The 14,892-nt window shown below is 34.1% G+C and overlaps 1 protein-coding gene across 8 annotated transcripts in view; it reads left to right on the top strand.

Moving 5' to 3' along the window:
* LOC142328651 (proton-coupled amino acid transporter-like protein pathetic) overlaps positions 1-14,892 on the top strand; it is a 95,133-nt gene that overhangs the window by 62,812 nt on the left and 17,429 nt on the right. For all 8 annotated transcript variants that reach the window (XM_075372541.1, XM_075372543.1, XM_075372542.1 and 5 more), the window contains 3 exons: positions 1,825-1,975; positions 14,426-14,547; positions 14,717-14,801. In XM_075372541.1, coding sequence (XP_075228656.1) covers positions 1,825-1,975; positions 14,426-14,547; positions 14,717-14,801 — 358 coding nt within the window. The remainder of the gene's footprint in view (positions 1-1,824; positions 1,976-14,425; positions 14,548-14,716; positions 14,802-14,892) is intronic.

Below are 14,892 nucleotides of genomic sequence, written 5' to 3'. Positions count from 1 at the left end.
ACCCTGGTTCCCTTGAGGAAGTCCTCGACAGCCATATCCAACACAGGATTTTGGCTGTGTTTGGCCCTGAGGATTTCGGGCTCCTCTTCCCTCGTTGCCCTCGGCAAATCGTAGACCAGTATTTGCTGCCTCCGCTCGGCCAGCAACTGAGCCTTCAGCCTGTTTTTCTTAAGAACGTCGGCCTCCAGCAGCCTCTTCACCTGCTGCTCATTTACAACTTCGAAATTTGGAACTTTTCTTTCCTCGGGTCCAGGACCGTTTTCAGGGTTAGCTTCGTCATTGCTGCCAAAGCCCCGGACCAGGTGTGATCGGGACCACCTTGATAGAGGCCCTCTTAATGTTTGCAGCTAGAGCCTGGACTGGCAGCGGTGGACTAGATCCTTAAGCCTAGGTGTGGCAGTTATCGCGGCAAAGGAGGTAGCCTTTTTAACCTTCGCCTCCACCCGTTTAATAGTTTTGTGAAGTTCGCCAAGAGCTTCACCTGTCATCGGTTTGAAAACCCTGAAACCCTCCACCACTTGGTCAATCTTGTCCGATAGCCTTGACACAATTGTATCAAGTGCCCTGGAGGGTTTTACACTTTAAAGCCAGGTCAGCAACCATCAAACTACACTCGAACAGGTAAGAGTCGACTAACTGTCGAGCCTCCACCGATATCCGAGACTCCTTCTTTGAGGAGAATTTAGTCCATGCAGACCGCATCTCCTCGATCCTCCCCATACCATCAGCCCCAGAGCTAGACCTCCTTGTAGAAGACTTTGCCTCAGAGACTTCCGACTTAGGGCCGACCACCACATCACTGTCCTTTACCACCCTCGACTTCATGAGGAGGAGCCCTTCGGACTGGTTGCACCCTCCTCAGCCTCGCTCGCCCTGCACAGTTCCAACTACCGTTTTCCCCGCACAGCTCGACGCAGAGGTTTCGGCAGGACTTTTAGTGCAATCTCCCCGTGCACAAGGACGCTCCACTACGCTCGTGGAGACCTCCGAGACCTCCTTTGCAGAGGACCGGGCTCTCGGCAAAGACCTGCCGATTGACCTTCTCGGCTGGAAGGGATCACCGGCTACCAGGTCCAAGTCGTCCAAGCAACCTCCTCTGGATTGCTCCAAAGCAGCTTTAAATGAAATAGCACTGACTGAAATGCCAGTCACTGTGTTTTCAGACTGAATGAAACTATCACCTATCTCAAGACCTGGTGAGCTTTCACGATCTCTTTCCAGAGCAAGGCTGTCCGTTCTCATGCAACCTGCTTGAGAAGTCAAAAGCTAAAAACTCCTAAGACCACTGGCAAGGTCGGAGCAAGTTGCTTTCTGAACCTGTCAGAGGATTTAGAAAATTTTTTTGGCCTCATGAACTTATGAAATGGAGACACAATTTAACAAAGGAAATGTCCTAAGCTGACAGTAGCACTGTTGCTACAGACTACGCGGCTGCGTAGCGCAAACTCCACAGCAGCGCAGGTTAACTGACAGCCACTGATCATTGTCAGCCCCGACGACGTGAACATAGTCATGCTTTATTTGTAGAAAGCAAACTATCGCTACCGGTAGCGGTAAACACAAGTTTTACAGCATGGGGCCAGAGGCCAAGAAGCGATTCATAAGGTATAATGATGCAAAACAAACACTAACATCAGTCATGAATCCTCATTAATTGAGCCTTTGACAAAAGGATTAGAGGTATGCAGGGTTGAACAACTTCTTTAGGATAACATTCTAGTTTCTTTAGAATATATTAAAGATAATAATCCTGTAACAAGTAAGAAATAAATTTCACTTTGCATGAAAACAAACCCAGCAATTAATAATTGTTATATTTTTCAGAGATTTCGAAACACTAATACATTTACTGAAAGCAAGTTTAGGCACTGGTATTCTTGCAATGCCAATGGCCTTTAAAAGTGCTGGATTATGGACAGGTTTAATAGGATCAATTGTAATTGGAATAATTTGTACATATTGTGTTTCATTGTTTGTGAGTATATAAGCCACTTATTAATTTACAATTAAATCAAATATTACCAACTCATAATTAATATTCTATCATACAATCAAAATTAATTTAGATTTCTTAATAATACAGTTTAGACAACACTCCAAATTATTGGAAATTGGGTACCTCTAGAGGCAAGCCTGTTTCAGAGATTACTAGCAATATAGTAAATTAATATAATAAGAGTAAAAATAAAACATCAATTTAATACTAACTTTAAAGAGGTAACAAGTGGTATTCACCGTAAGTTATTGTATTCCCCATTGAAGAATTATAGAATTTCACTTAGTTGACTTATTGACCCTTATTACTGTAGTCAAATTTTAAAAATCAACCATTCAATTATAGAAGAAAAATGTCATATCACGATCGATATCATTACATAAGTTAAATCACATATATTGAACAACATGAAAAGCCAGAACGATTAACAAATATTCATCAAACAACAAACCAGTCAAACCTCATACGTATGGCAATCAGTCAGTTGACAAGAAGAAACGCTCCGGATCATTAATCTAAAATATTTTATTTAAAAGGGAACTTTTTCTCATAGAATAAGTTCCACCTTCCCTGATATCATCAGATATTGAGTTATAAATCTTAGAAGCCATATAAACATACAATCTTGAAATTTTCACTTTTTGGGAAGGAATAATAATTTTTCCCTAATTTCTACCAGACTCTATGATATTATATTTTCCTTCAATACATTCTGTTCTTAAAGGGAAGTTATCCATTCATCTAAAGATGTAAAATTGTCTTAGAGATAATATTCTTAATTTTCTAAAAATAGGTAATGATGAATTTACCCTGGATTCATTAGCAATCAACCTCACAATATGTTTTAGATTATAGTTAATGGCTCAACCAATTTAAATGTACCTTCCCCAACATGTTATTGTAATTGATTCTGAACTACAAAAGAGAAAATTACTACTCTTCGTCTTCCAGGTGAGTGTTTACAGCTATAAAGGCCACCTCTTGCATCCCTACTACCAAACTCTTCTAGCCCACCAACTGCCCTCCTCCAAATTCCTTCTCTTCATCATCACCATCATTCCAGACATCCACTTCCTCTCTCTTGGAGTCCAATCCAACATCCTCCTAGGCCATCTATACTCCTCCATTTCCTGAACATGCCCATTCCATTGTAGTCTTTTTCCCTCTAAAACATCAATCACTGTATCATTTGCCCCGATACTTCTGATCTAATTTCTCATACTATGCATTCTAGAAACTCCACAACTCCTGAGCTTTACACTCATCTCCACAGCACAATCTTCCCTCATCTCTTTTTCTAATTTCGCAAGCTTCTGATCCATGCAATAAAATGCTTATTTAAAATTATTATTATTTAAAACGTTTAAATGTTACATTTAGTTGTTTCAGAATCCTTCAAACCACCACGAAGAATTGTACTTCTGAATAACCATCCACCCGAAAGCTACACAGTGATTGCTATCTACTATTTCCTTCCTGTGATAATATAGAGCCAAGATACTTAAAGTCCTTATGAGCCTTGATGATATTCCCATCTATAGTCAAATGTTCTTTTGCACCACCCACTAGATTCTTATTAAAATTTATTTTCAAACCCTACATAATAAAGGTTTCCATCAATTTTCTTATCATATAGCTAATATCAAACTAATCTGATGCTATGATGACCTGATCCTCTGCAAACAGCAACATATACATACATATACTCACAATCCACCTCCACTCACATCCTTCTACATTTTATCTGCCATTCTTCCAGTGCCTTATCCAAATAAAGATTAACGTGGAAGAAAGGCAGTAACCTTGATGTAAACCCTTATTAACTTTAAAAAACTTTGACAGATGTTTTCCCCCTTTAATACCACTTACTTGATTCCTATAAAGTCATAAATTGCTGTTACACACAAAGGCCACAATTACTAACAACTTAGAACAATTTCTTCACTGCCACTATTTCATAAGCTTTTTCTAGTTCTACGAAAATCATGTGGGTCTCCCATTTCTAACTATTCTTTTACTCAAAAGTTGTCTCGGAATAAAAATATTATCTACACATGACCTCCCTGCTGTAAAACCTGCCTGCTCTTATCCAATCACTATCTCCCTCTATATTCTCATTTTTCCATTTCTTTCTCAATTCCCTTGGCATTTCCTGCCCCTCAATATGAAAACCATCAAAAATACTCTGCAACACTTCAATTACACTCTCTGGATTATTGTTAATGAGTTCTATTGGAATGTTTCCAGGACCTGGTGATCTCCCATTTTTTTGTCTTTCTCATTGCCCTATAAATTTCTCTTCTTCTGTTACTCCACTTACCACCTCCTGCCTTCTACCCTCAGTACCAGACAACCTTACAGTTCTCTTTCAGCATTTCCCCGTAATATCTTTCCCATTTATCCATTTTTACCATTGACACTTATTATACTTTCACGAGTTTCCTTCCTCAAGCTCTTTACAACCTCCCATGCCAACTGCCACCAATATACATTTCGTCTCAGAGGACAGACAAATCACCCGGTTCTTGAGTCAGTCTTTAGAAATCCTAATCTAGGAAAGTATGAGGACCATCCACGTCGTACTGCACCTGTAGGTGTCCGTACCTGGCGTCTGCTGCAGCATATAAATGTTGACACACCGTCATTCTTTCCTACGTATCCTTGCTCATATCCTCCATGGAGAATAAACCTCATAAATTTTAATTTTGACCTGACTACATACAATAAACAATCAACACCATCTACTGTCTTTCAACAAATGTTTCAGTGTGTTCTCTCCAGGATGAAACCAGACGCGGTTGTATACACTGATGGATCGAAACAAAACGATACAGTTGGGTGTGCATTTGTTGTCAATGAGAGAACTTATATGTTTGGTCTCCCCGGTATTACGAGTGTGTTTACCGCTGAACTATACGCTATAAATAAGGCTCTAAACATCATTAACCCTAAATATAGAAAAATTCTTATTTGCAGTGACTCGTGTAGTGCTCTCCATGCCTTAAAAAACTTTTATTCTAAACATCCTATCGTCATTGAAATTTATAATGCAATCGCTGAGTTGAATAATCGCAACACAGAATTAAGTTTTTGCTGGGTCCCTAGCCACGTAGGGATTCCAGGTAATGAACATGCAGATTCCGCTGCCAAAGAAGCATGTAACCAGCCTCCTTTCACCACCCGAGTTGCTACTTCTGATTTCATAAACTATGTAAAACAATTATTAAGAGCAAGGTGGCAAGGTGATTGGACGGCTACCATTGATAATAAACTCCGTCAGATTAAAGATTCTGTGTTATCATGGGACTCCTCATACAGAAAACCCCGGCGTGAGGAAGTAGTTCTCTGTCGATTGCGGATAGGACACACGAGGGTCACACACGAGTACCTGTTTATAAGAGGACAACCACCTCTATGCACACGATGCAACTGCCACGTGACTGTGCACCACATACTCGTGGACTGCGTATGTTATGCGGCATTACGTCGTAAATTTAAACTACCCAGTAACATCCGTGGTATCTTGCGTAATGATAAAGAGGTTTTAAACCGGATGTTTCTGTTTTTGCGTAGTATAGGGTTAATACAAAAAATTTAAGTACTCTAGTCTTATGTATTGTTTTTGTTATCCGAGTAGCGAGCCTTTTACACTCCCTATCGGAATTTTGTTTTATATATATATATTCATATTTTGTTGTTTTTTTTTGTTTTTTTATGTTTTTTAAATTCGTCTGTGATATTAGTTGTAAGATTTTTGTGATATTAGTTGTAAGTTTTATCCCTTTTTTTAGTTTTAAGTTTTATTTAGTTTTAATATGATAGTTTTTAACGTAGTTTTAAGTTACATGTTAGTATTTTTGTTATCTGAGAATGGGCCTTTTACACCCATTCCGGATTTTGCTTACTGTGATAGTAGTTTTAAGTTTTAATTACTTTTACTTTTACTTTTATTTTTATTTATTTATTTTCCGGGCGATGATAACGACCGCTCGTTTTTCGCCCTATAAAAAAAAAAAATATATATATATACATTTTGATTCTTTCACATCTACTTTCCCAAATATCTACTTTTTGCCTTCTTTACTTCCCTATTAATTCTTGCATACAACTTTCTGTCCTTCATTCTTTGCTAGCCAACCACTTCTCACATGCGCTCTTCTTCTCCATAATCAAGCCACCCAAACCTTCATTCCTACAGCTTTCCAACATCACCGATTTGTCTATCTCCCTAAAGCCTCACTCACTGCTCCATGAATACAACCTTTCAGTTGGCTACAATTCTCGTCCACACTCTCCTTTCATCTACGATCAGTAATCTTTTTTGTCAACCACAACTTTTACAAGAACCTGACTTACTCTTGATCCAACAGCTTTAGCTTGTACCTTGCATCTCTTATTTCAGTTTTTGCTTCAATCTCCTGGATTTTAATACTATATTTAAACTGTATACATTCTTTTCTTCTTATCAAGAAATGATCTGTTCCACACTCAGTACCTCTGAACACCCTTACATCATTGGTAGGTAACTGAGGTTTCTGTCTCTGAATCAAATAATCAGTAATAGATTTCAGGTTCTGAGTAGGCTGTACCCAAGTATACTAGCAAATCTCCTTATGTTGAAAATATCAGTCCATTACCTGCAAAATGTCTCTCACACATTAATCAACCATCTTCGATTATCATTTACAACTTTATCTCCAAACCTTCATATTATCTCATCATGTTTCTTCCATCCTGTTGTGACATTTAAATCCCACAAAATCAATATTTTTTTATGCTGGCTTATTCCAGTAAGGGTATCAACAAAGCTCTTCTCAAAATCATCTTTTGTATTACTATCCGCATCATCTGTAGGAGCATAGACTGCAATCACCACTATCAAGTGACACCAAATCCTAAATTCCATTTTTAAAATCCTTTCACTTACTTCTTTCCATCCCTTACATATTCTTTAAAAGTTTTCCTTACTATAATGCCTCCCCTGCCGTAGCATTTTGACTCATAGCAACATTCCACTATAGAACTTCAATAATTACCTTATTGTTCATTTCCTTTACCCTTCTTTACTTCAGTCATTGTCCAATATTAATTCCAAACCTATCTAACTGTTGGAAAACCTCCCTCTGCTTTGTTCTAATCCCCTGAATATTCCATGTTCCAAAGTTCATTGTTCGTTGATGAATCCAATATTTTTTCAGAGTAATCTGGTCTGGCTTTTTTCTATTATGACTTTTAATGAAAAAATAAACTTTTTATGAGTGATGGGGTGCTGGACGAATGCCTTAATCCCCAAACTGGGACCAGGAAGTTTTATGTCTGGGTCTTCTGTACTAGTCTTTGGCAAATCAACTTCAAACTACAAGGCAGCAGTGTTAGTTTTTGTCCAGTCCGGATATTCTACTTCCCTGGTACCCACTATATCTAGTGAACATTCCCCTTTCTGCAACCTGGAGAGGCGCCCAATGGGATACTAACACCTCCACATGGGGAAAAGTGCAAAATTTTCATTATATAACTTGGACATGTATTTTTTAAGTAATAAAACTTTCTTTTACAAAAACCAATGAGATTTCTAACATAATGAACATGACTCTTCCATGTCAATTGGCTATCTAAGGTCATTCCAAGATATTTAACACTATAAACCTGAATGATAGATACACAGTTACGTAAGTTTCCATCCACACAATTTACATTATGATATTTTAGATTATCAATTATATGATCCCTAAATCTTAAACAAAACATATTTTAAAACTTAAAACAAAAATCTTCTACAAAAACATATTTTGAACATTTAAAGTAATTCTAATTAACATTAGCTATGTGTCTGAGGTCACTGACGATATTAGTATGTAATTTCTGTGTTCTAAATGATCGATAGCAGATTGCCATATCATGTCCAACAACTTCACCTTTAAATTTTCCATTATAAAAATCATTTACATAAATAAGAAATAAGATGGGACCAAGCATAGACCTGTGGAATTCCATGAGATAATTTACCTGGCCTGTTTAGTACATTATTAACTTTAACTGATTGAATTCTATTTTGCACATATGTTGAAAATCTCTTATTAACAATCCCTCTAATACCCATTTTTTTCCATTTTATATAATAAAACTGAATGCTCCACTACGTCAAAAGCCTTTTGCATATCTATGAATATATAATTCTTGTTGTTGTTAATACATTTGTTTATATTGATATCTAGATTTTTGTTTGAAAAACATGAAATCTATTTTCAAAACCTGAAACCTTATTGGTTTTTGTATAAAAAAGGTTATTACTTAAAAAAATATGTTTCTAAATTATATAATGAAAATATACTTTTCATTTGATGCAGTTTAGAATCAATTATCAGTAACATGATTTGAGATAAATATAAAATTTATTCGAAATCATACATGCACTTTCTTGTAGAATCTTATTATTTATACCATCAAACCTAACAGAATATTTATCAGCCATTGATGGTATTATTTTATATACTACAAAACAATTATTGGGTTTGAGAAAAAGAGACTTTATAGAACTTGGTATCGGTAAGTTTTCATTTGCAACTGAAGGCATTGAATTCCTATCAACTGTGACTTGTATTTCTTATAATCCGTGTTTATAAGGATGTACTATATATTTTTTTTAATGGTAAACTCCATTCCTCTCTATTCTATGCTACTACTTAACTCAAAATATTTATTATATCCATAATTATCTGTTTAATATGTAAAATATGATAGGAGAAAAAAAATTATCTCCTTTTGGTTTTGAATTTCATTAATCCATTTAATTTTCAAAATCCTTCTGTTACACCACATTTCAAAGGTTTCTGGTTCTCCTATCTTTTTTTCTTTTCTGTCCATGTTTCATTATCGCAGAACACTTCACTTCATACAAACATTTTCAAAAATGTCCTTTTCGTAATTCTTAGATTTATATTTGATACTAACAGATCTATTTTTTTAATGAAATTTCTTGTGCCAATTTGCATTTGATATAAACATTACTTTATCCTCCTTTTCTAATTTTACTACCTAAATAATAAAATCGTAATTTTGGTGTGTTATGTTCCCTTACTACTTTAATGTCTAATTCTTCATTATCCTCCTCCTTCCTATCACATTTAATTACCTTCGTAATTAGACTCTCCCTATATTTAAGTTTGAATTTTCTTTAAATTTTAGTCTCATAAATTTTGCATACAAATGTATAAAGGCTTATTCAGTCCAATTTTTCCCAAACTGCAAAGTAAGTTGATGGTGCATCATACATTTTCTTAAATTTATTCTCATTTAAATACTTTACAGCTTTATCAAATCTGGATCACAGTATAGAATCTTCTCTGAAATCATAATCAGATTTTATCTACTCTTGTATCTAATCTTGTATAGTAATTTTTCTTCTCTATTTAGCCCTTTTATGTATTCCTTCAACATGTTCTTTCACTTCTTTGTATCAAAGGTTTTCTATTCACATCTTTGATATTAATGTCTTGGTTTAATTTTCCCAATGTGTTTTTTTTCTACATGCTTCATCCATCTACCTTTTCAGTATTAATTTTTCATTACCTTAGTATACCTCTTCCAACACCAATATACTCACCATTTTAACCTCCCTGTTTATAGGTCTATATTATTATCTACCTTTATCCATTTTCTTATATTTTTGCACTTTCTGTGTTCATTCTTCAGTTTTAGTTTATCTCTCATTATCCATGGCTTTCTATCTACTGACACTTCTCTACCTAATATCTCTTTCATTCCTTAATTATTCATTTTTTAAATTTTATCCATTAATTTTCAACTGAATCTTTTGTTATAGTAACATCTGGACCTGAAGATATCACTCTTTTTTTAAGTATGTCTATACCACATCTCTTTGTTCTCTTCTTTTTTTTTAAGTTCTTAAATTTCAATCTATTATCTGTCATTATTAATTTGTGATCAAAATTAGTGTCTGCTCCCGGGTATGTGTTGCAGTCCGTAATGTAGTTCCAAAATCTACCTAACCATTGTAAAATCTACCTGATCTCCTGGTCTCAACTACATGCACATTCTTTTCTGATTTTTAAATAAAGTGTTTAAAATTGATAGATTATACTCAGAACTAAATTCGAAAAGCAAAACTTTTTCATTTGATTGACGGAAACTAGTAATAGTTGTAATCTCCAACCTCTTTCCCTTCTCCTATTACGGTATAGTACTATAAAATTACCTCTTTTTATATATTTTATTAGATTATTTATTCATACATCTTTTCTACCTCTTCACCTTCTTCTGAAAAGGTTGGTGTATAACTTTACACTATTATAGCAGGCTAGGGCTTTGAATTTCTCATTACTATAATTTTTGGCTGTGTTGCTTGCAGTAGCACACTCTTTGCCCTACTTTCTTATTCATTATCTCCTACAACTGTATTTTCATCTATTTTCCTGGTTATATAATTATGCTGTAATGCTACAGAATATTATACAAGGGAGAGTTTGCTAATAGGGTCAAATTTTCTCAGGGTTTTGGCTGGTGTTGATGTTTCATGACCTCTTCTAATAAAAAAATACATACATATACAATTTTAGCAATAAAAAATTCTGGGAGGATGTTTGCACATAATACATCCATTAATACATATATATGTATGACAGCCTGTCTTTTGCTTGATATTTCTGGACTGGATGGACCAATTTGTATAAAATTTGGCAAGATGATTTTTGTAAATGGGGCATTGATGATATTTAATTTTGGCTGCAATCAGTGAACGGGACAGAGAGGTACAAACCTGTATCTCGGAATTTTACTCAGAGGGTAATAATTTTTAATTTTGGTTACAATTGGTCAAGGGGATGTAAAGATACAGTCACCATGAGGCCCATACCTCAAAATTTTACTGTAGTAGAATAATCTTGGTAATTGTTTTGTTATCTTTTCCACTTCATAACTTTTTTTATGCAACTTCTTTGTCAAAAAACAATCTATTAATTAAAAAAATATGTTTGATAGCAAGTGAAGCGAACATAGATTGTTTATTTAGATGATGTTGACTCCATGAAGTAATGAATCATATGTATATCAACAACCTAACCAACCTACATTTGCTTTGCTCGCTAATCTTGTCTAATCAACGTTAAATATAGTATATATGCTATTTAACGTTGTATGCTTATATATATATATATATATATATATATATATATATATATATATATATATGTTAAATAGAATATAAATATATTGGTTAGGTTGTGTTAATATACGTATATTCATCAGTACACAGAGTCAGCATAATTGAAAGTGTTTTGTAATTTTTATTTTTTATTAAAAGATGAAAAATTAAAGTTTTTTCCACCTTAAATAAACATTATTATTCATTTCTAATGAAATCTGTAGAAGTTGCATTAAAAAACAATTGTCAGTGTGATAACAAAGAAGTACCATATTTTTTTTTACACAATTCTTATTTATGTACTTGCAAACATAAAAGTTCCATTTTATTTTTCTCCTAAGAAGTAGTTTCTCAAATAGAGGGTCAGACTTCCAAAACTTTCCGGTTTCGGTTGAAACTTTTATCGGCCTTTTGTTTTATTTCATGTTAATTATCCTACAATCCCCTGATCAAAATCTTCTTTTTCTTTGTGTTTTATCTCAGAAATTCCTAATATATCTAGCCATTAATTTATTTTTTGGTTTAAATTATTTAGCTGATCACTTTTATTTAAACTTCTAATAAATCTCACTCCAAATTGAAGAATGCCATAATTCTTATATTTTATTAGAATTTGGCACTTCTCCTCTTTAGTAGTTCTCATCTGGAGGGATCCAGTTGGTGGATTATTTTACTCTGGAATATTTTACCCAAGAAAAAGACATGATAGCATTTTATAAAAAAGAAAAGGAGTGAAGAGAACTATTTCCTTGGAAATACAGATACAGTTTTCCATTATTTTCAGCCACACTGTACTAAGATAAAATAAGTAATCTTTAATTTTGTTGTTCAGGACATATGAACCATCAATTAATTAGTTGACACACTAAACATCTATTAAGTAGGCTGCTGGCTCATTTAATTTTTATTTTTTCTGACCTCTCCACCCATACACATCTGTTATGGTGACACCTTTTCTTTTTCCTGTTTAGCCCCCGGTAATTACCTTTCAGATAATACTTCAGAGGATGATATGTATGAGTGTAAATGAAGTTTAGTCTTGTATCGTCTCAGTTCAACCATTCTGAGATGTGTGGTTAATTGAAACCCAACCACCAAAGAACACCGGTGTCCATGATCTAGTATTCAAATCCGAATAAAAATAACTGGCTTTACTAGGATTCAAATGCTGCAACTCTCGACTTTCAAATCAGCTGATTTGGGAGGACGCATTCACCACTAGACCAACCTGGTGGGTTGTTATGGTGACACCTATTATACCAATGTACGATGTCTGTAAATAAAGTAATGAGACTAGTTTTTTTTGGCAGCCAAAGTGGCAACACTGTAAAATTACTAGTAAACATATGGTTATATGAAGAGCTGTTATATTAGGTATTAATATTTTTAGTCTATTGTTATCACATGAGATGTAAACAAACTTTTCGTGAAACGAGTTTTTGTTGTGCGTTACAAAAATGAGTGATATGAGCAATGTTATGCAATCAAGTTCTATGTTAAATTCAGTGAGAATGCTACTGAAACTTTTTCAAAATTGAAAAGGATGTTTTATGGAGATGACTCTCTGTTACAAGCCCAAGTTTTTAGATGGTTTAATGCATTTTCAGATGGCCAAGAATCAGTTGTGGATGATCCATGCTCTTGAAGACCGTTAATGTCAAAAAGTGATGACAGTGTTGAGCGAATCAGAGTCTTGATACAGTACGACCAATGATTAACTGTCAGAATGATTGCTGAAAAATTGAATTTGAACCACACCACAGTGAACCAAATTTTGACAAACAAATTGGACATGAAAAAAGTTTGTGCAAAACTGGTCCAAAAACCCTCACTGTTGAACAGAAAAACAACAGGGTATAAGTGCCACGATCTCCTTGAGCAGTTGAAACTGAAACTGATCCTGATTTTCTAAAAAATGTTATTACTGAAGATGTATCATGGAATTTGAGTATGACCCAGAAACAAATTGCCAGAGCAAGGAGTATAAAAGGAAAAAGAGGAGTATAAAAGGATATTCCAGTTTCTGAGTTCCAACACTGCTATTAAGAGTGGAAAAACCATTTGAAGCATTGCATGTCTTCCCAAGGGAACTATTTCGAAGGTGATAAAGTCCATGTATAATTGGATTGTAAATAAAAAGTTTTTCTGAACCATTCTCATTACCAGTCATTATATTTTACAACTTTAGTATCAAAGTTTTATAATTTCATTAAACCCAACTGTTGGGTTGGGTTTTCTGCTATGAATTATCAATTTTTCGTTTCTATTAATTTAGTTTTTGGCATTTCAAACTCACCACATCCAAAAAAGCAAAAATGAGCAAAATCAGAACAATTTGTTTCTAATTTGTTTCTTTGATAGTAATGGCATTGTCCATAAGAAGTTTTTGCCTACAGGACCAACTGTAAATCAATATGTTTACCAAGAAATTCTTGAAAGACTGCAGAAAAGAGTTGCCTGCATGAGATCAGCCATCAAAGGCAACTGGATGTTGCATTATGACAGTGCACTTTGTTACACTGCACTCTCAATTAATGAGTTTTTGGCAAAGAAGAACTCTCCTGTAGTTCCTCAACCACCTTATTCACCTGACTTGAGTCCTTGTGACTTTTTCCTGCTACGAACTTTAAAAAAGCACCTTAAGGACACCATTTTGGAACGTAGAAAACATAAAAAAAATGTAATTGACCATCTGAAGGATATTCTGGTTTCTGGATAATTTCTGCGTTGCTTGAAATTATTGCATTGCTTGGCTTCCCAAGGGAACTATTTCGAAGGTGATAGAGTCCATGTATAATGGACTGTAAATGAAAAGTTTTTCTGAACCAGTTATTAGTTTATTTACAGACGCTGTATATCTACTTTTAAAAGGTATGAGGAGTGTGTTGCCATACTTACAGGCAGCCAATACTCACATGTATTCTTATCAGTAACACTAATCTTTATCAATTTTATGGCATTTCTAGGTGTACTATCTACACCTAGAAATGGGCACTATTTACACCTAGAAACTGGTTGTAGATAACAAACAATACAACTCTATGAGCAGTACTTGTGCACTGCTGTAAATAAATGATCTCCATATGTGTCATCTTGAAGCTGAAATAAATTAGCAGTAATTTTAAATACATTTTATTTAAAAAAAGGTTTCTTGAACTTAAAGCTATTATTAAAAAAAAGGCAGCAGCTAAATTATTACAAAAACAGTAACAATTAAGTTAATATTATGAAAATAATAAAATTAAAATGAAAAATAAATTCTTTTTCAGGTAAATAGTGCATATATTTTATGTAAAAGAAATAAAATTCCAGCAATTGGATTCCGAAAGATTGCAGAATTAGCATTTCTAGAGGGACCAGTATGTTTAAAAAAATTTTCAAAATTTGCAGGGTAAGTACTGGTAAGTATATAAATTGCCCTTTTTATTATTTAAATATTGATGAGATAAATAACAATACTAGAAGAAATCTTAATAAATTTAATTAAAAAGAATTTAATAATCTTGTTGGGTATTATTTATTACTTGTCATTAATTTGTTAATTTTTTTTAATGTTTTAGATATGTTATCAATGCAGGACTGGTACTAGAGATGCTGGGAGTTTGTTGTGCATATGTCTTATTTGTAGCTAAATCATTAAAACAGGTGATTTTTAAAAAAAATCATTGCTTAATAAAAATTTTTTAAAAATCCATTGAACAAAATTTTTCAATTGTTTGCCTTTTAATAATATATT

This window comes from Lycorma delicatula, chromosome 8 (genome assembly GCF_047948215.1).
Source record: "Lycorma delicatula isolate Av1 chromosome 8, ASM4794821v1, whole genome shotgun sequence".
Lineage (NCBI taxonomy): Eukaryota > Metazoa > Arthropoda > Insecta > Hemiptera > Fulgoridae > Lycorma > Lycorma delicatula.
This window is presented reverse-complemented; position numbering and strand designations above follow the sequence as displayed.